At 40.6% G+C, this 23,665-nt stretch overlaps 1 protein-coding gene across 3 annotated transcripts; it reads right to left on the bottom strand.

The window, feature by feature from the left end:
- Nucleotides 1-3,604: 3,604 nt before the first annotated feature.
- Nucleotides 3,605-18,648, bottom strand: LOC131240898 (protein SPA1-RELATED 3). 3 transcript variants are annotated; one of them, XM_058239420.1, is made up of 7 exons: nt 17,406-18,631; nt 17,144-17,301; nt 8,359-9,307; nt 7,759-7,905; nt 7,313-7,624; nt 5,983-6,042; nt 3,605-4,455 (listed from the first exon to the last, which is right to left on the bottom strand). In XM_058239420.1, exons 1-7 carry the CDS (start codon nt 17,958-17,960, stop codon nt 4,267-4,269), a joined length of 2,370 nt encoding a protein of 789 aa, XP_058095403.1. In that variant the 5' UTR covers nt 17,961-18,631; the 3' UTR covers nt 3,605-4,266. The 3 variants fall into 3 exon arrangements, with proteins under 3 accessions (XP_058095403.1, XP_058095406.1, XP_058095404.1); XM_058239423.1 differs by having other exon boundaries at nt 17,144-17,284; nt 17,406-17,546; XM_058239421.1 differs by lacking the exons at nt 7,313-7,624; nt 7,759-7,905 and having other exon boundaries at nt 17,406-18,648.
- Nucleotides 18,649-23,665: the final 5,017 nt, after the last annotated feature.

Here is a 23,665-nt window from a genome sequence, read left to right as displayed (position 1 = left end):
AAGCTTGGTAAAAATGAATAGAGTCTATTTACATATCCAATAAGTAGGCCCCAAAGGGCTTGTGGGGTCCACAATTTGCATGAAAGCCATGTTGTAGATGATTTCGGTCCACTGTGTACAAAACAAAACAACAAGCTAGTCTTATTAAAAATTGTATTTTGATTATTTAAATAAATTTATTCTGGTCATTTAAATAAATTTCCTTACACCGAATGTATAAAAGAAAGTACAATCAAATTCTTAGGGTATGACTGTAATAAGAAGATTAATAGGTGGATAATTGTAACTATTTGTAAATAGAGGTGTCTGACTGTAATTTTCCCTTCTTGGATTTCTATAGAGAGAGAGAGAGGCTCTTTCGCCACTAACATACGACAAGCCACACATGGGGAGAACATGGTTTTGAGTTCAGGAGCATCCAAATAATAGGTCAAGCCGTTGATGCATGATATGTCAAAAAAATAAATAAATAAATAAATAAAAATCCAGTAGATGATTATTAAATGAATGGCAAAAAATTAGACAATGGGTAATTTAAAATGTTAACAGAAAAAAAAATAATAATAATAATGAAATAAACTCGTTAGGGCTGTCAATGGGCCAGGATCGGGCCTAAAAAATTAAAAATTTGATAGGACGGCCCAACAGCCCAGCCCAAAACAGTTCAAGAACCCAGGCCGAGCCTATACCCAGGCCCGGCCCATTGACACCCCTAAAACTCATGTATAACTTAAAAAATAGAAAGTAAAAAGAGTAGCCACTCCAAGATTTTTTAAAAATTGAAATTGTGGGTGTCAGGTGGCCCATGACTTTTAATTACATGCCTTGTGAAGGGAGAAAAAGGGAACCAAGATGTGTTCGGATGGTTATAATAGAGAGTTATTGCAATTACATATACGTATTGTGCAGTATGCGTTTAATGATGTCTATTTGCTATGCAGAGAAGTCCTTGTTCGATTTCACCAAAGTCTATTTTGATTTGATCGAAAATTAGTGATTTCTCAGGTTGCATGCTGTGATGATTTGTAATCGAAAAGTGCATTTGGGTCGGTCCGGTCTGACCGAATGTCCCATTTGGTTCAACCGAACATGTTATGCAGATTAGCAAAAATCGGGCTATTTAAGTCCTATTCACGATTATGGTTGTTAATTGGAGTGTTTTCTCTCCAAAGGCAATGGTTTGCGATGTGAAAGGGTTTCTAAACACTTGTAAGGGCTTGAGAATGATTTTTGCTTAAAGGGTTGCACATTGTAATGAGAGATCGGATGCTTTTGTAATCGAAGAAGGTGAGTGTGTAACCTTTAAGAGCATATTTGGTCCATGGAATAAATTGATATGGAATTGCATTAGATGGGATTAACACCATTTTGCACAATGATTGCATGCTTGAAAATAACATGATATTTGGGTCATCCAATCCCATGTTTGGGATAAAATTCTTACTACGGGGAAAATACTAGATTAAACAAAACCCCGTTTGGTGCACCATTGAATTGTAATCAACGAACCAAATTCACAATGGATGTTGGTGACTTGTACACATATATAATTAGAATGTTACGTGTAAAGGGCATATATGGATGGACGGCATGGATAAAACACATGCATCAATTCCATCCCACCTAATCCCAACCTTTACCGTCCTCCCCAAACACTAGATGTAATTTTCACAGGACCAAATGCAATTCAATCCCACCTAACCTCATCTAAGCCCACATACCAAACATGCCTTAAGGTTTTGATTATATTTGATATTTGTCGCTTTGTGCCATAGTTTTTTTTTAAAGGGTTTTTTACGTAAAATATCTTATATTTTGTGGTTGTTTACTTTATTGTTTGGTTTTTCTATTTTATTATATTATTCTATATTCGTTGAATGTATTTCTATAAAGTGCACATATTGACAATGGTATCAAAGCGTCGGGTCTAAAGATGTTCATAAATTCAGCGAAGTTGTTTGAGTCGAAGTTCGATATATAAAAATTCAATGGGAAGAACAATTTTATTTTGTGACAGCAAAATGTTAAGAATATTCTAGTATCACAAGGGTTGAGTGAGGCGTCGTTGGACACTAAACTAAAGAAGATGTCGGATAATGAATGGAGCGATCTTGGAGAGAAGGCTATGAGCACCATCTATGTATGTCTTTCGGATGAAGTCATGTACAATATTTTGGATGAGGAAACTCTACGAGAGATGTGAAAGAAACTATAATACCTATACATGGCGAAGTCCCATACAGATAAGTTGTTCGTGAAGAAATAACTTTTCAAGTTATGAATGAAGGAATGATCGGATCTCTCAGAACACATGAACACGTTTACAAAAGCTTGCAGTGAGTTGTTAAGGCTGGAAGTGATGATCAAGGAAAAAGACAAAGCGGTGCTACTTCCAACATCGCTTCCCATATCATACGACCATTTTGTCACTACTTTGCTGTATGAGAAGAATACAGTAAACCTGGGAGATATTACCGCGACTCTTGTTTCGAATGAGATGAGTAAGAAGTCGAGCGATGAGAACACTCAGGCAGAAGGGTTAGTTGCGAAAGGGGATCAGAGATGTGGGAGATCCATTGAGCGATCTTGATCTAACAAGATGAAAAGTCTATATTAAAATTGAAGACAAACGATGGATGCTTCTGTTATGGCATAGAGTGGCACTTCAAGAGAGATTGCCAGAAAATGAAAAGATGACCTAGAAAGTAAAGGAAAATGTAACATAGGTAAATCGACTAGTGTGGCAGAAGAGATCTCAAAAGGAGACTTCATCTCGGTCTCTTCAGGTATGAGTCATTTCTTAGACACATGCATTCTAGATTTAGAATATTCGTATTATATGTGTTCGAATAGGACTTGGTGACCAAGTCCTATGATGGTGAAAGTGTTCTTATGAGGAATAATGTAGTATGCAAGGTGATCGCAATATGAACTATCAATGTAAGGATGTTTGATGAAATCATATGAACTCTAAGTGATGTTAGGCATGTCCTAGATCAAACGAAAAACTTAATATCCTTGGGAATATTAGATTCGAACAGGTGTACGTTCACTACATCCGACAGTGTAATTAAGGTTACCAAAGATGCAATGGTGTTAATGAAGAGACAAAAAATAAAAAAATATGTACATATTGATTGAGAGCACAGATTATTTTAAGACATTAGACAAAAAATTAGGTGGATCCAAAACTCAAAGTGATTAGCAGAAAGAAATGCCTATCGTTGAAACCTTCTTAGGATCACCTTAATGTTTATATACGACCCAAGCCATTTATAAAGTTATTCCCATGGGGATGATCTCAAAACACAAAAGCTTATCCTGATACAAAGCTTTTGTGGCCATACTCCCTTTAGGATGATCTCAAAACACACGCTCAGACTGATAGACAACTTTTGTGGCCACACGCAATGTTCGAACAATGATAATTCAATCCCCACAGTTTCCTCTCGTGTGGCCCACTTGAATTTTGGATCTGCCTCATTTTTTATCACGTCCTATAATAAGCTCGCAGAACGGATGAACAAGGTTATAATTTCTCACAAAAATCACGGTAGCCCCACCAAGCTTCCCTGCGCAGGAAATCCACATCTAGTGGACAGGATATATCAAACCGATAGTTAACATGGGTCCCACCCACAGCAGCCCAGTACCACCATAAGTGGTGTTGATACCAGTGCCACATCAACATTTCGAACTAAACATATATTCAAACATTTAGAAAGCACGGTAAATTTTCTGGGGAATGATCTCATCCGCTGTTCACGCTGTGTGGGGCCTACCCGTGATGTGTCTGGAATCTAAACCGTGAATCCGGTGAGTCTCCTCATCTTCACCTCACGTCCCAAGAGCCATCCCAAATCCAAAACTCGGGTGGGACAGACCAGAAAAATGTCTGTCCCACATTCTATCTAAAAGTTTCTTATCGTAGGCGTCCCTCTCCCCAATGTCCCTTTAGTGTGGCCCACCTGATTTATGGACCAGCCTAGATTTTTGGATTGGGGGTGAACACATATCACGGTGGGCCCCACACCGCATGAACACTGTATATTCATAGTGATTACATCACCATGTTTTTCATGTACATTTGTGACCAGGACAACATCGTGCACTTCAATCTTCTTCTTTTTTCGGTGCATCCTCCAACATCCAATCCTTGCATAGACCGCCGGATTCCGGTAGCCAGGCAGAAGCTGCTTCAAGAAAATATTCTCCGGCCACAATGCCCACATCAGCAAAGGAGAAAAATCTCATGGGGGAATGAGCTCAAACCATTTCAAGAAGTTTAATGTTTCCAGTGGAGTTGGCTGCAACTAAGATGGACGACTGACCACGCCAGCAGACGCAGGAGATGAACTGGGCCACACCGTCCACTTCGTGGCCGGTTAACCGATCTGAGCCATCGAACTTGTAGGACAATGCTGGCATTGGGAAAGCCTTATGATAGACAATGACCTGATCCACAAAGATTATTATAACATGGAAATAAAGGGACAGATTTATAACCGTCTATTTTGTGGGTGAATCTTTTCACCTTCGTACTAAGGTTGAATGGTGGGGCCCACTTTTCGTACTAGCCACAGGTATTGTCTATTTTATGAAAGTGTAGGAAGGGAGATGATATTCCCAAGCAAGTAGAAGAGCTAAAACATGGTTGAGCCATTTCTTCACAGTACAATGGTAGACAGATACATTTATCACGACCGTCCATCTACTGGACCCAATCTTGTTTGATCAAACAATCCTAGCCAGTACAGAATAAAACAGGCCGGGCTTGGGTTGGTGTCAGCCCAGATCTTGAACTGTTTCGACTGGGCCTACTGACGACCCTATTCAAAAATTTCGTTTTGCTTGGGCCCAGCCATCCCATGTACAGCCCTCTCAGTATAAGAATTCCAGTGCAAGGGTACCACCGTAAGCTGTGGTGGCACTGGGCAGATGTGGGACCCACATGAGGTATTCACAACATCCAACCCATCCATCAGATGCTTTGCCGTACACTACCTGCAATTCCCAAAAATCAGCCCAAACAAATACTAAGGTGGGCTGTAGCATAGGGGACAAGATGAGAGGGAACACCCACCGTTGATTTGCATGGGGGAGCATGATGTTGTGTATATGGATCCATCATCTAGACCCCTCATCTGCCATGAAAGAAGAGTAATGGTTGTTCTGCAACTCAAGTAGGGATCCCCTCCCACTTTATTTCACCCACCAGAGTTTTGGATTGAGCTGATTTTCAGATCTTGGGGGTAACCTGAGGGGATCTGATGGACGGGTTAGATGCAATACGTAGACCATGTGGGCCCACTTACGGTGGTACCAGTACCACTGGAGCGCACCTCTTCCAGAAAAAAAAAAATCCGGTACCAGGCCCAACCATGACTCTTTTGGTGTAAAGAGAAGCGTATTGAAGATTATGGTCATGCATTTATATTCGGGCCTAATGATGACCGTTGGTCGAGCCAGCCTATCAAATCTCCAGGCCTGGCCAGTCATGGAACATTCTCAGGCCTAAACTACTAGGATCATCAGATCAGATCTGGCCTAAAAGTTCAGACCAAATTAGTAATATGCACCAAACTGTGACGTGATTGTGTCCAGATTCACGAGAAATCCCAACTAATTGGGTTCCATTACCTGCCTGAGGTTTGGGCCAATGACTAGTGTGGTGGGTTTGCTCCCCACAGGCGTGAGTTCGATTCTCCTCGTAAATTACCCGATGCATGTGGTTACCTGATACAACCCTCCATTGTGCAGGGTTTGGACCAGCAATGGGAGTGCCATAACTTACACTAGTAAAGTTCTTGTGGGCCATGTGCTTTTCTGGCCTCTGGTTTTCAGTCAAGGAACATATGCGGCATTCGTTTCATATTCTTGACTATAACTATGAGTGATCTATCAACTGATGGGCCCTTCAAAGCTACTGAATTCATTTGCATTTTCATTGCATTGATCAATTTATGGGGGGAAATAAAGTACCTCATTTGTTTCCGACCCTGTTGCAATGTAACCATCTGATATGGATAGCCCCACAAAATTCTGGAAACAAAGAGAACAAACATACTAATATCAGCAACAAGGTCTACCAAGAACCAAACAATGTACTGATACATATGATGGCAGATATAGATAGGAAATATGGGACATTCAAGCACACAAGCAGCTGAGACTTTTAAAAATTTTCACTACAAATTACATATTCCCCATCCCTTACATTATTTTCCCATTTAACTAGAATGATCAAGGTTCGTCAAAAAAAAAAAAAAAATACCTGTTATAAACTCGATAAAGACTAGAATAAGATTTAAGAGGGTAATACACAATGCTCAGGCAAATAGCAGTACAGTACCAATGGGAGTTTGAGCAATTGGGCTAAGTGGGGCCCACAGGTCAGTGAAGATCAAGACTATGATGTTATCGGCCTCACTATGGAGTCCATGCGCCAAAATTTTGCTAGATAGGAAGAATCTGAACCCTTCAACAGGTGGTCAACAAATAGACGGTTACAAGAGAAAATAAAGCAAGGTTTCACATTATTATACAGCTAGGATCTTCAAACATAGGGGGTTTTTTGGTGCATAGGCCATCCAAGGTGCATCCACTGATGATAAAACAATGGAACCCACTTGTAAAACTGAAAACCAAAAAAGGATCTGCACAACCTATCTGACTTTTTTTTTTGCAACTTGTTTATTAGAAACATAGTGGTGGTAATGGGCCCCTAGCCCCCAAGCCCTGGCCTACCCTAATTGGGCCAAAAAGGTCCTGGCCCCTTAGGGAAAAGAGTGAAATGATTAGAGGTTCAAAATAATCCAATCTAAAAAATCTTTGGGGTCATCCCCTCCATCCATGAAGGATTCCATCTTATAAATGGTTTTGATCATTAATGAATCCAAATTGCTTTTAAACTACACATATGTTGAATGAAACTGACCGCACGTGTCTTTAAACCATCCATTTGTTTTGTATAACAGCAGCCCAGATTTCAAGCCCAGGGGCCCAAGGCCTGGCCCTTCATGGCCGGGTTGGGCCGTCCGGCTGATTGCCACCCCTATCAAAACATTGTACTTTCCAGGGTTTGGGCTCTAAATTACAGTTATATTACTTTCAAGTCTTAACTTGAAAGGAACATAACTGCAATTGGAATTTGAGAACTACTTCCTCATGATGAACACTAGGAAACATCATTAATCTATTATCATTTCTTCTCAATTAACGTGGATGTCTGCAAATCTAATGCACTTGTGCATCCAAATGCAGCCTAAATACATGCACCAAAAAGATTGTTTCATTATAACGAGAAATGCACCTTTACATTCGTGTGCCCAGTGAACGTCCGGATAGGATTATCAACAACCCTCGAAGCACTCATCGTTAAATCCCAAAGCTTCAATGAATTGTCCGTAGATGCAGACACGAGATTCGTGGAATCAACGAATCTGACATTGCTCACTGTCTTAGTGTGGCCAATGAATGTGCACCAAGGTATTCTTGTGTTACGAAGATCATAATAGTAGAACTTATGGTCCGCCGAACCAATCGCGAGATAGCGGGCTGAACCAGGAGGGAATTGAACAGAGCACACGTTGGCCTTGATTTTGATGGTAGCAATGCTTCCCCTCTGCAGTGACAGCCATGTAAGAGAAATCACTTACTATACGTCGGGATTCAAAATCAAGATGATCATAGTAATTAGATGAATGCAGTATGTTTAGTTCAAAAGCTGACATCCACCAAGTGAAAGAATATAATTGCCTGATTGATATTCCATAGCTTAACAACACCGTCGTCGCTTCCGCTAGCCAAATTTGTAGGATCTCCATGTGAGAAGTCGACGGACCATACACGTCGCTCATGCTCTCTCATTTCCACGAAAACCTGGTGACTTGTGACATCCCAGATCTAGACATGATTTAAAACGGAGACAATCACAAGATGATCAATAGGAGGAAACAAAATTTCCAATTCAACTCAGCAAGGGTACAGGTGGGATCCACCTTTCGGCAACATAAGCATTTGATCTAGTGGGCCCCTTCATGAGATTGGCCATGATCCAATATCTCCCTAATCAGGTAATCCTAACTGTCCAATGAAAATGGACAATTGCAGTAAATCAGCCACATTTAACAGGGCCCAACTGGAAAATTAGGGTTCTCTGGTGGGGAGCTTTTATGGGGTGGGGCCCACCATATGAATGATTTGGATCACTGAAATGTGGGACCCACATGTAATAATTTATTAGCCCAAATAGATGCTTGATAAAAATGCATACTTATTAAAGAGCTAGAATAAGTAACAAAAACACCAGACGAAGTTACAAAGGATTAGAAAATGAAACACTAGCTTAGCTGTTACCTGAACAACTCCATCGAAGTTACTTGAAGCAATCTGACTTTTGATATAACCATTCCAACAAACACTGCTAATTGTTGATCTACCACCCATCTCAGCTACCGGATAGTGAATATCCTGATCCTCATTTAAAATCGCATCGCAATCAAAAACTTTAATTTTCCTATTTAGACCAGCTGCTGCGAAAAATTCCTTGTCTCGATCAAAACTCAAAGAGCGTACTAAGTTTGATGACTTCAACAGATCCCCTTGATTTAGATCAGCCCGGACTTTCAACTTGCTGAAAGATAGATACTTGCACAAACCATCTAGGAAAGAATCTATCCATGCACCTTTTCTTCCTTCAACATGGCCCGCCTTAGAGGCGAAGTTGTCAACCGAACTTCCTTCGGTTTGCACAACTGACCCTTTACCAATACTACTATCTTCTGAATTTCTATGCATAGGTTTCAATGCTGGTGTGATTGGTTGGCATCTTGTTGAAAGATAAGTCGACTCGAGTTTCTTTAAGTTCTTCATCACACGAGAACTTTTGGACTGTATACTTTCGGGAGAATCTGATTGGAATTCAGACCACTGACCGCCTGGATTGAATTCCTCTTCCGTATGAATCCAAGGGGCCGTTGTGAGACGCTTTTGGGAACACAAAATGGTTGAATCCTCTATACCTACATTATCTATCACTGTGTTTTTATCCTTCTTTGACTGAGAAAAAGAGCTTCCCTTTTTATTGAGGATCGGTTGCTGCTTCCGAATTTCATCTATGTCGGAGGATAAAAAGCAGATGGTATCATGCAGCTTATTGGCCGTTTCCTGTTTTATCTCCTGCATCTGCAAAAGGAATTCCAGCAGCAATTCCTGCTCTCTTATTTCCTCTCTTAGCTTTATTGCTGCTTCGCGATCTTCCAAACTATCCCTTGGTTGGTCGAGGAACTCGCTTTGTAACAAATCACTATCCAATTTCACACCCAAAAAATATAATCAGAATGTAAACATCCATTACATAGAAAGCACAAGATTCTTAAAATTAAAAAAAAAAAAAAAAGAGGAAAAAAGGAAGAAGAAAGAAATTGAATGATATATTTCAGTCCTGATTCCATTAACTCTTCCAAATATAGGAATCTAAAAACATGCCTAGCTTTATATTAGATGAATGAAAGGAGTTATTGTTGGCGTGAGCTGTAAACAACCAATAGAGTTGTTGGCGTGAGCTAAATAGCCAAGAGAGATTTTAGTATTGTAAACAACCAAGAGAGTTGTTAGCGTGAGCTAAACAACCAAGAGAGATTTTAGGCATTTGAAATTTGTAACATCCCGTAAATAAGGAAGGTTAGCATGAATGTAGGAGACGGAATTGTATAGCATAGAGGTTTTATTTTTTTATTTTTTAAAATGTATATAACCTACGATTAAATGGAAAAAAAAAAAAAATGAATATGAAAAACAAAATTTCTGACATGTTATCAGAGCAAAACGAGTTCTGACTTCCTGTATTACACCCTAACTATACCTCCGTTCATGGCAGACTCTAATGATCCGAACTCCTCTGGCGGCACGTCTGTTCACTCCCCAAGTATAAGGTTGTGATGTAGTAATAAACTCGGTGAGACCGAGGCCGAATCCCAAGGGACTGAAACCTATACGTAATCTGAAACTAATTAGAACTAGAACTAGAATGAAATGAAATCTAAATCAAGTGTAATTTGAGGAATAATACTGAAATAATTATCTACAACTTAAACAATTCAGGGAAAGGAACTAGGGATTCAGAGGATCCACTTGTAGAGATCAGGGCTTAATTCACGAACTCAACTGGACTTCGAGTCCCATCTTCATCCAGCTGGAAGATGTATCACTAAAGCACAGCCTGAACTACCTTCAATCGAGTTTTCAACGAGATGAAAAGTATGAGAATTAGAATTGATTCCATCACAAAACCATGCCCATGAGACAAAGTAAACAACGGAACTAAACCAATCCACAACCACTCAATAATGAATGTAGGAAAAGTTCTGTCATCCAACTATATCCAAGGGGCAATGGTGAACAACAGGACTTCCTAACATTAAAATAAAGGAAAAGGAAATACTCAAGCTATCACAGATCTATTGCAATTTCAGTCACAACAAACCATTAACAACTAGAAGAATTCCTTAAAATCAAACTAGGATCAAATCAGTTCAGGCATGAATCAGAGCGTAGAACCTTCCATCACATTACAAGCTTCACCTCTTAGCCCTAGCTAAGAGGTTTATCCCGTCATGGATGGACTAGATCTCTCCATAATTATGAAAAAATAAAATAAAAATAGACCTAAAGAAACCAAACAACTCTCTCTTTTGTCAACTGATGTTCCAAAACTTCGCTCTTGAATCCCACGGCTCCTCTCTCTTTTATAGAAACTGAAGTATAGGTCGGTGGAAAGGTGAAGTCGGTGAAGGAGTCGTGCGTACGTTTTCGCAACGAAAGATTCCTCGGCGTAAATCTTGTTATGCAGCCCAGCAGATGAGCAGAACACCGCCCACTTTCCTCTCTTCTTTTGGAAAAATCAATGTCCCTTGGGGCGTTTTTGGACTAGATACACGATGGACGGTTTGAATTATCCATCTGATTGAAGACAGTGGTGCACAGAATTCCGGAACATCTGGAACTCGCGGACGTGCGAAAACGGGGCCCTCAGACTGACGTTGGACGTTGGTGGGGCCCACTTACTAGTGTTTCTAGACAAATCCAGTCCGTTCATTGGATTTCTCACGGAAAATCAGTCAAGAATGGTGAAATTGGAATGATTTCGGCGTGGCCCACAAGTTCTTCCAGTCAGTCGTCCATCTTGCGTTTGAACGGTTGGGAACCAATCCTTGCTTGTCTTTTGCAATTCCGTCACCTAGATCTTGGTGATATGGGCCGTATAATTCTGATAGACGATCTGGATCAGATCATTGCAGCACGGTGGCGGGCCACAAGGATCACGCGCAACCTCTGTTCGCAGGGGAAAAACATGGTAGTTGCTATTTTTGAAATAGGCTCGGTCAATACGCAGTTTGATTGCGTTATTGGTCTGGTGCAACCCGAGTGGACGTGCACTGTGTGCACGCCAATCACATAAGGTGAGTCCCTTGATGTTTTTATAAAATCCACACCGACCATCTGCTTATCCATCTCATTTTAAGCGTTAAACCCAAACTTGAAGCAAATCCAAACATCAGGTGGGCCTCAAATTGCTGATGTGTGGGCTGATATGTCTGTTGGGCCACTTCCACAAGGATACAACGGTTGAAATTTGACTTGTACGGTTCATTTATGGTCATCATGCCCCGTATGGAGTTTCAAGCTGAACGGATGGTGGGTACCCTGTGATCTTGCATTCTGGCAGACTTTCAGGCCACTTAAGCTTTAGTTTCTTGATTTTCTCGGATTTCTGGCATGTAATTTCCTCAATCTTGGTCCCCTGGAGTCCGTCCCTTGCCTTGGTGATTTCTGAGCGTAAAATTCATGCTTTTAGCATCCTTTTGCAATCCAAGCTCCTAAATTCACCTTGCAGCAAAAACACGATTAAATTAGGACGTTAAACGGTACCATGTTCGTAAATCCAGACAATAAATGGAGTTCTAATATGCAATATTTGACCCTCAACACAGTCCAATCTCTCTGACTCTATCCTTGAATTGACTACAAGGATGGCCGAGGTTTTGAACAGCGCTCGGACCCCGACCATCACCATTGAAATATCCACTGCTCCGATCGGCATTAAGTTGGATGGTTCCAACTATGCATTGTGGTCCCAGGTTGTCAAGATGTATATCTCTGGCAAGGACAAACTGGGGTACATTAACGGCGACTTTCCCCAGCTGCTACCAACTGATTCCTCCTTTCGCAAGTGGCGCACCGATAACGCCATTGTTAAAGGTTGGTTAATTTCTTCCATGGATTCGTCCTTAATTGGCAATTTTATTCAGTTTCTTACGGCAAAAGCAGTTTGGGATTCCATTGCAACTACCTTCTTTGATGGTAGTGATACCTCACAAGTGTATGATTTTCGACGGCGTGTGACACGACTGAAGCAAACTGCTGGCTCGCTGGAAAAATATTACACTGAGTTGTAGGGTTTATGGTGTGAAATTGATTTCTGCCGGCCAAATCCTATGGAATGCTTTGTTGATATTCAACACTATAATCGAATCATCCAGGAAGACCGTGTTTATGTGTTTCTGGATGGTCTTGACGATCGGCTAGACAAAATACGGACTGATGTTCTACAGATGAAACCGTTTCCTATTGTCGAACAAGCGTATGCGCATGTTAGACGGGAAGCTATTCGACAGCAGGTTATGACTTCCCATGACACCGATGGGCTCCAGGGAGTTGTCTTGGCCTCCAAAGCCCTTACGTTAAGCACCTCTGCCCCTGGTAAATCTTCCAAGACCCGGAATTCTACTGATGAGAAAAATGTTCTCATTGTGAAAACCAGAAACACACACGTGAAAACTGTTTTAAGTTGCATGGTACCCTGATTGGTGGCATGATCTTCAAGCCCGTAAACGTCCTGATGGAACCGGAACCAATGAAAGTTCAGGCACAGTTGTTGTTGCTGCTGCAGAGCCCCATCTTTCTCTTATACAACCAGCTGCAACATCCACGGATGCTCTTCCCAACTTGAACTCAAGTATCCCTGGTCTTGCTCTTCTTACCTCCCACAGAGATGCGGACTGTAATGCATGGCTTCTTGACTCGGGAGGCCACTAACCATATGACATTTGCTATCTCGGACTTCTCTCAGACCTCTCTTCCGCAACGCACCAGCATAGCCAATGCAAATGGTGTTATCTCACCAGTCAGTAGAGCTGGCTCTGTGACCTTATCTCCATCCTTGCATTTATCTAATACTTTACTTGTTCCGTCTTTATCCCATAAATTGTTGTCTGTAAGTCAACTTACTGCAGACATTGGGTGTGTTGCACTTATTTATCCAAATTTTTGTCTTATTCAGGATATTCTCACCAATGAGATAATTGGACGTGATACTAAGAGGGGGGGATTATATTATGTGGAAGACATCAGTATCGGTCAGGCCAATAACATGAACCATCCACATGCTGATAAAGAGGCACTACTTTAGTTGTGGCATCGATGCTTGGGACACCCATTTAAAGCATGTTTTTCTTGATCTGTTTAAGCATTTACAGGCATCTGATTTGAAATGTGACACTTGTATTTTGGCTAAGAGCCATCGCGCTACTTATCCATTAAGCATGACTAAAAGTGACACTCCATTTGCGTTAATTCACTCTAATGTATGGGGGCCCTCACCTGTTACTAATATGTTTGGCTTTCGTTGGTTTGTTATTTTTGTGGATGATTGTACCCGTATGACATGGCTCTACTTGATGAAACACAAAGATGAGGTTATCAGTGCCTTTGAAACATTCCATGCTATGGTTAGTACTCAGTATAGTGCCACCATGAAGGTTCTCCTCTCTGATAATGGTGGAGAATATGTCAATTAGCACCTTAAAGCGTACTTTACTCAACATAGTTTAATTCATGAAACTTCATGCTCACAAACACCTCAACAGAACGGTGTCGCCGAGAGGAAGAATAGACGTGTTCTTGAGACTGCTCGTGCTTTGCTTCTTAGTGCTCATATGCCCAAACAGTTTTAGACCGATACCATCTCAACTGTTGTCCATCTTCTCAACCGAATGCCTTCCAAGGTTTTATCCTTTAAGACACCACTCTAATGTCTTTCTACTTATGTGTCACTACCTACCACACTGATGCTTCCTCCTCGTGTCTTTGGGTGTGTTGTCTATGTGTATCTCCACAAGAACCAGCGCACTGAACTTGATCCATGTGCACGTCGGTGTTTGTTTTTAGGCTATGGCGTCCATCAAAAAGGGTACTGGTGCTATGATCCTACCACTCGCAGACTCTATGTGACTATGGATGTCCAATTCTTGGAGACTGATATATTCTTTTCCTCTTTGGCACCTACTTCTACTCTTCAGGGGGAGATACATAATGAAGAGTTGAATTGGTTCCAACATAAGATGTCGAATGATAACTCAGGCGTTGTGAACTGTGAAGCCGAGCCACAGGAGCATGGTGGGCCGAATGATAACTCAGGCATTGTGAACTGTGAAGCCGAGCCGTAGGAGCATGGTAGGCCGAATGATAACTCAGGCGTTGTGAACTGTGAAGCCGAAATATATCCTAATGTAGAGCATGTAACATCTGAGACCGAACCTATATCCTCTCCCTCTGAAGTGTCAGCCAAATCATCTCCTAAGAATACTCCTGAGGTAAGTACTATTACTACACCCTTACATACCGATGATATAGATGCATCTGCGGGATATGTCTTACCTCATAGGTATAATCGTGGCAAGCCACCTAACAGATACTCTCTAGATATTGAAGAACGAAGGTCAAGGTATCTAATTGCTAACTATATATCCATCAAGGAACTCTCTGAACCTCTCAAGAAATGTGCACAGGAACTCTCCATATGTCAGATTCCTATCAGTGTTCATGAGGCATTGGCAAATCCAAGATGGACCCAAGCTATAGAGGAAGAAATGGAGGCACTACTTAAAAATGATACATGGACTCTTGTTCCATTACCTGAAGGAAAACAAACCGTGGGGTGCAAATGAGTGTTCTCCATTAAACACAAAGTAGATGGATCTATTGAATGGTACAAAGCATGGCTGGTAGCAAAGGAATATACGTAAACGTATGGTGTCAATTATCAGGAGACTTTCTCACCTGTAGCCAAGTTGAATACAGTTAGGGTGTTATTGTCTCTTGCAGTAAATCTTGATTGGCCTTTGCATCAATTTGATGTAAAAAACGCTTTTCTCAACGGTGATCTCCAAGAAGAGGTTTATATGGATGTTCCTCTAGGTTATATAGCATCTTCAAAGAATGGAGTGGTGTGTAAATTACAGCGAGCGTTGTATGGACTGAAGCAATCACTACGAGCATGGTTTGGAAGGTTTAGCTTGGCAATGAAGAAATATGGCTTCCAACAAAGTAACTCTGATCATACTTTGTTCTTAAAGCATCAGTTGGGCAAGGTTACTGCTTTGATAGTCTGTGTAGATGACATGATTATTACAGGAGATGATGAAGAAGAAATCTCTCTGCTTCAAAAGCAATTAGCAACTGAATTCGAGATGAAAAATTTGGGAGGACTCAAGTATTTCTTGGGAATTGAAGTTGCCAGGTCTAAGCAAGGTATATTTCTCTCCTAACAAAAATACATATTAGACTTACTAACCGAAGTAGGGATGTTGGAATGTAAACCTGCAGACACCTCCATGGTTTAGAATCACAAGCTTAGAGAAAACCCAGACCAAGTACCAACAGATAAAGGAAGATATCAAAGGTTAGTTGGTAAACTCATTTATCTCTCCCATACTTGTCCAGATATTGCATATGCCGCAAGTGTTGTAAGTCAATTTATGCATAATCCAAGTAAGAGTCATATGGAAGTAGTGATTCGAATACTTCGATACTTGAAGTCATCCCCTGGCAAGGAGCTTAAGTTCTCAAAACATAACAGTCAATCGATGGTTTATGGATACACGGATGCGGATTAGGGAGGTAATATCACTGACAGAAAGTCCACCTCAGGATATTTTACATTTGTTGGGAGAAATCTTGTAACCTAGAGAAGTAAGAAATAAAAAGTGGTAGCTTTGTCAAGTGTTGAAGCTGAGTTTAGGGGAATGACTAAGGGTCTTTGTGAACTCCTTTGGCTAAGAAAGTTACTCACTGAAATCGGGTTTGCCCCCACTTCCCAGATGGATCTCTTGTATGACAATAAAGCTGCAATTGCCATTTCTCACAATCCTATTCAACATGATCGTACTAAACATGTGGAGGTAAATCGACATTTCATCAAAGAGAATCTTGAAGCAAAAATAATTAGGTTTCCGTTTGTGAAATTCGAAGATCAGTTGGCGTTCATCCTTACAAAAGCTGTATCTAGCAAGGACTTCTACAACTCACTTGACAAGTTGGGCATGCAAGACCTCTATGCATTAACTTGAGGGGGAGTGTTGGCGTGAGCTATAAACAACTAATAGAGTTGTTGGCATGAGCTAAACAACCAAGAGAGTTGTTTGTGTGAGCTGAACAACCAAGAGAGATTTTAGGCATTTGAAATTTGTAACATCCTGTAAATAAGAGAGGTTAGCATGAATGTAGGAGACGGAATTGTATAGCAAAGAGGTTTTATTTTTTTGTTTTTTAAAATGTATATAACCTACAATTGAATGGAAAAAAAAAAAAAGCATATGAAAAACAGAATTTCTGACAGTTATCGGGTCCCGATTCTCCCCAAAGATACTGCTGAAGTTGTAAAGACCAGATCGCGTGAAGGAATTATCAGGTCCAGATGCATCAGAACATGTATATGTCCTGTTCTGCACATTCAGAAGAAGTGGGGCCCGTGCTTCAATTATCTGGACCATTGATCTAATGTGCCCCCACCATGGACCAGATCACACCCACTTCAATTTGAAATTGTTGTTTATTTAGAGAAGTGCGTTAAACCATCACCGAATACGCATTCTCGCAATGAAAACAAGACAGCATCCAAACACACCCTAAATAAAAGCCTTTCATACTATGATTTTGAAACAGTTGGGAAAAAGCCTGAAAACAGTAAATAGATATCCAAATTGGATTTCTCATCAATTACAGCAACGAAAAACAGAACGGACACTGAAATCCAATGCAAGAAGGAACAAATTGTATCGAAATCAAAGATAAGCAAGGTCACCTCATCTTCGGCCGAGTATTTGGTTGAGGATGCAACAGCCATAGACAGAAGGAAGCTTCCTTTGGCCATTCCAGCAGCACCTGAGGAGGTAGAATACGAAGCCAAAGGTTCGACATGGCTCCAATCTTTTCTTCTGCTGAACTAAACGTGCAAAACAACTAATCATGAAGAAAACCCGCTTTGTTGGTAAGAACACAGTGCCAATGAAATTCACCATCCAACTTGAGAATTTGAAAAAGAGAGAATTGACTCGCATACAAACCTCAAAAAGAAGAACACCCAATCGAAAAATATCTGAAGAAAACGAACTCGAAGCACCAGCAACTTCTTCAGGACTAGTATACCACTCAAGCTCCAAAACCAATATCTGTTTAAGTGGGAATATTTCATTCCTCTCAATAATTCCTTCTTCCACATTTCCTGTATCATCTGATCTTCTTTCTCCCAACTGTTTTATAGACGATAGGCAGAACCCATATGCCAAACTTGATTGCAGGAAAATGTCTTCCAATTTGCTATCCAATCTAGTTCTCTGTTGATGGCGAATTGGCGAGAAGGAGATTTGACCGCCCCCAATTTTGCCAACACCATCATCAATGAACGAATCGGAATGCGAACTGGACCCTATAAATGAGACACGATTGAACGAGGAAATTGCGAAACAGGACGGCCGCACGTTATGAAAAACGACTCCTTGTGAATGTGATCGTTTCACAATTTCCACAATCTGTCTGAATATGTGCAAGCACTCCAAGAGGTTGATGGACCGCTTCGGATCGTCTAACCACCGCCTCAAACTAACACTGCCTGCTTCCATGATCTGATCATTGGACCCACCACCTCATTGCCACAAACCCCAGAAGAATCAATCTAGTTATCCAAGCTATCAGAGCTCAGTAGACCCTGATATTTCTCCTTACCCACAAACATGCACCGAGTGTTAGTGATGCAATTTTGGCTTAGGCAAGCCTGCTGTTACTCAGAAATTCATGATCACCATTCAATTCCCCTATCCAACGACTCATTGTGACCTTCTATTTCACCCATCTATGGCTAATGAAGGGCTGTCAGTAATCCCAATACTCCAAATTCCATAACACCAATGCCATTATTGTAGTAAAAATAAAACAGCAACTACAGAATTACCGCTGACAGTTTATCTCAAACACCAATTTCCAAAACAATCTATTGGATTTCTACAATTCATCACAGATTTTTCCTTCTCTACATGAAGATAAGATTAACAGAGAGAAAAAAGAAAACGAAGACTATCTTTATTTTCTCAGCAAAAACAACATAAAACAGATCAAATTAACCCCCACCCACAAACAGAAAACACCATTTTCAATGATCAAACCCAAGAAAATCTAAGGAATATTACAAGCAAGAGAAACCAAACTGCTCCCATTTCACAAAAATGCATACATACATTTCTATCGAGAGAGAGAGAGAGGAGAAGTGCCATCGTTCACTTGAAAACATCGTTCTTTAAAAAGGGAGACTAGATGATACAGTACACCTAGTAGAACCTGAACATGTACAAGCATCTTTACATGATAGACTCAGCATGATTTTGTATCAATCGGGACTGTCCATTTAATGGTCCCTATCGTAGATGGCCTAATTTTTAAAAATGGTACCTATCAGACAATCTCATCCATCATTTTACTTCACTTTCTTACTGTGAATGTTAACCATAACTGTTTTTTTCCTCTCTTATGTTTCAGATGGCTAGAACCATACGATCTACTTGTAACTTTAAAAACTCTCCATTTAATGTAATAGAAGAAAGATGCACAGTCCCGATTAATTGATCTCTATGTATCACTTGTACCGTGGAGATATAGCTTTACAGTATTCCAGTTCTCCCGGATCTACCGTATGATCTTCCTCCTCTGAAAGAACCTACCCCTCACAAAACCGCACGTCACTCTTGTAGTTTTTGGCAATATTTTCTCTCTTTTTGGTAATTTTGGGATGCGGTTATGTGAAGGCCCGTCGTTTCAGTGTTTCCAAATTGGGTCTAAAATTTCAATGTTCGGTCGAGAAAACTCCACGTTTGACTTCGACACAAGATAGAAGCGACCGAAAAGGGCCGCCGGTTAGGTACTAACCCCGCCTGTTCCGAGCTCGGGACAGGCGGAGGCCCCGCGGGCCACTGAGGGTCACCGACATGTATTACTTTTATCCACACCGTCTATCCATTTTTTCATATCATTTTAAATACCATTCTAAAAATAAGGCAGATCAACGTCTCAAGTGGACCACACCACAAGAAATAGCAGTGCTAAGGACACCCACCGTTGAAACTTTCATAGGGACTACAGTATCATTTATTTTCCATACAACCTGTTGATATGGTCATATATAACTGGATGAAGTGAAAAAATAAATATCACCCTGATCCATAACTTCCGTTATCCCTGAGAAATTTTCAATGGTAGGAATATAATCCCCACTATGTGGTCCATTTAAGCATTGAATCTGCCCGTATTTTTTGTACCTTATTCTACAAATTTATGAAAAAATGGATGAACGGTGTGGATAGAAGTCATCCATCACGGTGGCCGCTCGGTGGCCCGTGGGGCCTCCGCCTGTCCCGAGCTCGGAACAGGCGAGGTAGTACCGAATCCCCCCACCGAAAAGAGGAGAACACGGAAGCGGATTGGCTGGTGTACCACACACCAGCTATATAGCTGATGTAGGTACGGTCGTGCGAAGACGAGCGCTATGCTCCTCGATCTCCGAGGCTCAAAAGAGATCAAAGTTACATGGCCCCACAGCGATGTATTTGTTATATCCACACTGTTCATTCATTTTTCGAGATCATTTTAAAGTATTATACAAAAAATAAATCATAGCCAAAGATCACCTGGACTACACCACAAATAGCAGCATGATAATGATTTTCACCGTTAAAAAATTCGCAAGGCCCATCATAACGTTTATTTTCCATCAAATCTGTTCATAAGGTCAAAAGGACCTTGATGAAGAGGAAAAAGAAATTTCATACTAATCCAAAACTTCTATACCCCTAAAAGGGTTTCAATGGTAAACGTTCAATCCTCCACTGTTTTTTTGTAGTGTGGTCCACTTGATAATTTGATCTGGCTTAAATATAACACATATCTCATAATAAGACCCACAAAACTCGCTGACATAAATACACCAGCTATATAGCTAGCTGGTGTGTGGTACACCAGCCACTCCTCTTCCTAACACGTTGACATGGGGAATCGGATTGCGTGGCCAGTGCCACACACTACCACCTCCGTGGTCTATTGACGTCACTAATTTCTGTAGGCCCTGTCACGATTTGTATTATATCTACACCGTTCATCCTCTTTGCGAGATTGTCTTAAGGCATCTTCTTGAAAAATTGAGGTAGATCCAAAGCTCAATAAAACCACACCATAGAAAGTAATGGGGAATTCAACACTTACCATTGAAAACTTCCCAACGCTACAAAAGTTTTGGATGGCGCTGATATTTGAGTTTTCCCTCATCAGGTCCATGCGACCTCCTAAACCTCCTAAACGGATAGATGGCAAATAAATATCATGGATAAATGTAAGAAGCTTTCAACTATGCATATACTAGTGTGGTCCACTTAAGCTTTATATCTTCATCATTTTCAATTGAATTTCATGTAAATTGAAATCCAATTCACATCATATATATTCAGAAATATTTTATTGAAATCATAACAAACCGTATGAATTCTAATTACCATAAATTTAGAAGTCACAGGTATATCTCTCACCCTCTATTTTCCCAACAAAATTTGGTAGTTTCAATTATTGGATTGCCTAATATCAATGGATTTTAATCACGGACTGTTAAACATAACTAACAATTTTAATTCACATGAATTCTATGATAATTATCAATATATATTAAATACAAGTTACTAATAACCCATTAGTCTATTTTTCATTTTAAAAAGAAACAAGGGGAGTATTCTTGGTCATTTCTTTTAGCACTGGTGATTCATTACCATCCGTGTGTGCTGTACATGTGCGATCATCGCAGCCACCCAAATCAAGGGACGGTCGATGTAGCATGACATGGATCCTAAATAGACAATTGCACGATCTTAACCATTGTAAACGTAGTTTTCCTCTATGGGATGAGAGAGGGAGACAAGATCAACGGAGAGGAGAGTGGGCAGATGAGAGACTGCTAGAGCAGATTGCGAAGGTTGGTGGAATGTGAGTCATTGGTTAGGATTACGGGTTAGGTAAGGTTAGGTTAGGTTTAGTTGTGTTAGCATTGAAGGGGCCTTTTCAAAATTACTTGAATACATTATCTAACCAATTGTATAAATACATAACAGTGCAAAAGTTAGGCCCTTGTACAGAAGTACCTAAGATAGGCACTTATTCGAAATTCCACCAATGACAGGCCCTTACATGAAAAAATGGAGGGGAGTCGTCCTCTTCACCTGTGACACTGTTATAAGGCTATCCAGACCATCTAAATTGTGGGTCCCATCGTGGATGGCTCATATATCTAAAATCACACTGATAAAGGAATCCTGGCCATTCAATACACTGTAATAAAATGAATGTTAAAAGTAAACAAGTGAGTGGTTATGAATTGATAGAGGGAGCATCAGATGTCGGCATTAGCTGGTCTGTGGTCACCCCGATTTTCTATTGTGTCAGCGATTTCAGCGGTCTAGATTTCTCCGGTGTGTGTTTTGTACAAACTAGAGAACTATAACAACTCCGTGAATGCACACGTAGCGCACATGCAGGGCTGATCCAGACTGTCAAATATGATGGGGTGGACAGATCATAGCATGTGAAAATACGAAGACCGTGTTGGTCTTTTCTTCGTTTTGATCGTCCATTGATTTTCAGTCAATCTAAAAGTTAAAGAACTTTGGATCATCTGATGAGTGAAATCTTCAGGTAATCGTCCATCTACAATCCGGACTGTGATTTAGACGGCCTGGATTTCTATGCGTGTTTTTGCCACGTGTACTGTGGATAGTTGCCACAACTTAGTGGGTTTCGTGGACTGAAGAGATTGTGGTTACGACCCGGCTTGACTGTGCCACTTCCTGCTTTATTTGTGGCTAAACGGCTACGTACGTGGCAAAAGCTGGTCCCTTTCTTCTGAAAGAGAAAAACTTCGATACTCTGGTAGAGAATGATAGATGATACGCAGGCATTTATAAATTACTTACGAATTGGTAATATTTTGTATTAATAATTCAAATTAAACGGTTCATATAATTTATAAACGTTTAGATGTATCATAACTATAAAGGAAAGTTTAGGTGACTATCAGATTATTGGACATTTATTTGGACGGTTCAAAATGAAAAATATCCAATGGTCTGATTTCAACAAACAAGTGTCCCCGAGGTTAGGATTATGCAACCAAGATGAGTTTTATTATTTAAGTTGAAGAAAGTTTTATTGTTTCCTTGTTTATTTTGAGATTTTATTTTCCACGTGTACCATTTCGAGGTGCCATAGTATCAAGTGTCAGCCGGAGTATCAAATAACCGTCCTTTCCCAAAACGGAATATCAGATGTGGTCTGGAACAAGAGTGGATTAAGTGTTACCGGTAACACCTTGGTCGGTGTTACTCTTACCGTGAGGGGCCCACATTGGTGAATTTTTTGTATATCAAATCCGTCCATCCATTTTTAAAGATCATTTTACGATGTGATCCCAAAAATTAAGAATATAAAAATCTCAGGTGGACCATACCATAGGAAACAGTGATGGATGACCATTAAAATCCTTTTATGGGGATTAAGAACATACAAATATCAGGTGGACCATACCCTTCATCCATGTCTTTTTGATGTTATCAACGGTTTGGATGGAAAAGAAACATTAAGGTGGACCCTAGGAAGTTTCTAATGGGATACTTTCAATCATCACTGTTCCCTGTAGTATGGTCGACCTGAGATTTGAATCTTCTTAATTTTTGACACCACGTCTTAAAATGGAATGAAAAAACGGATGGACGATTTGGATATGCAACACATCATTAAGTGGGGCCCACGGTAAGCGTAACACCTAATCCGCCGCGGGGTATGTATACAACAATCCAGCTCAGAGGGCCCAGCGTTCTGTCTCTTTGCCATCCGTTCTGTACATCAGGTGCATCATCTGATTTTAGTGCCTGAAGCCAAAACTCAACCAGGTCTACTACTAAGGAAGGCTACGCCACAGGGACCAATGGAGAGGGAATGCCAACCACAGGTTGCTTCCGAGAGCATAACGGTATGTATATTCCATCTAATCCGTTGAGCAGGTACATCTCACAAAGGACGAACGGATGATAACAAAAGAAGCCGGATCTAAAGCTAAAGATTGCCATATCTGGTGAACTTAGCTATTTTAAGTGTGATGTTACCTTTTTTCGTGTGTCGTCCATATAGTTTTTGTGCCCCCGTAAAAATAAGAAGCCCAGCCAGTGGATGGTGTGGAAGATACATGACGAGCATGGTGGGCCCTATAGAACTCAAAAGTACTTTATCCTGTACTTATAGCCAG

Source organism: Magnolia sinica, chromosome 3, assembly GCF_029962835.1.
Source record: "Magnolia sinica isolate HGM2019 chromosome 3, MsV1, whole genome shotgun sequence".
NCBI classification, from domain to species: domain Eukaryota; kingdom Viridiplantae; phylum Streptophyta; class Magnoliopsida; order Magnoliales; family Magnoliaceae; genus Magnolia; species Magnolia sinica.
Note: the sequence above shows the minus strand (reverse complement) of the source record. Positions and strands in the feature narration are given on the sequence as shown.

Coding starts and splice junctions, on each gene's coding strand:
- LOC131240898 (XM_058239420.1), bottom strand. CDS start 17,960: ATGGAAGCAGGCAGTGTTAGTTTGAGGCGGTGGTTAGACGATCCGAAG. Junction 7,625..7,758: donor AGCTATGGAATATCAATCAG/GCAATTATATTC, acceptor CTGTCACTGCAG/AGGGGAAGCATTGCTACCAT. Junction 4,456..5,982: donor CAGGGTCGGAAACAAATGAG/GTACTTTATTTC, acceptor TTTGTGGATCAG/GTCATTGTCTATCATAAGGC.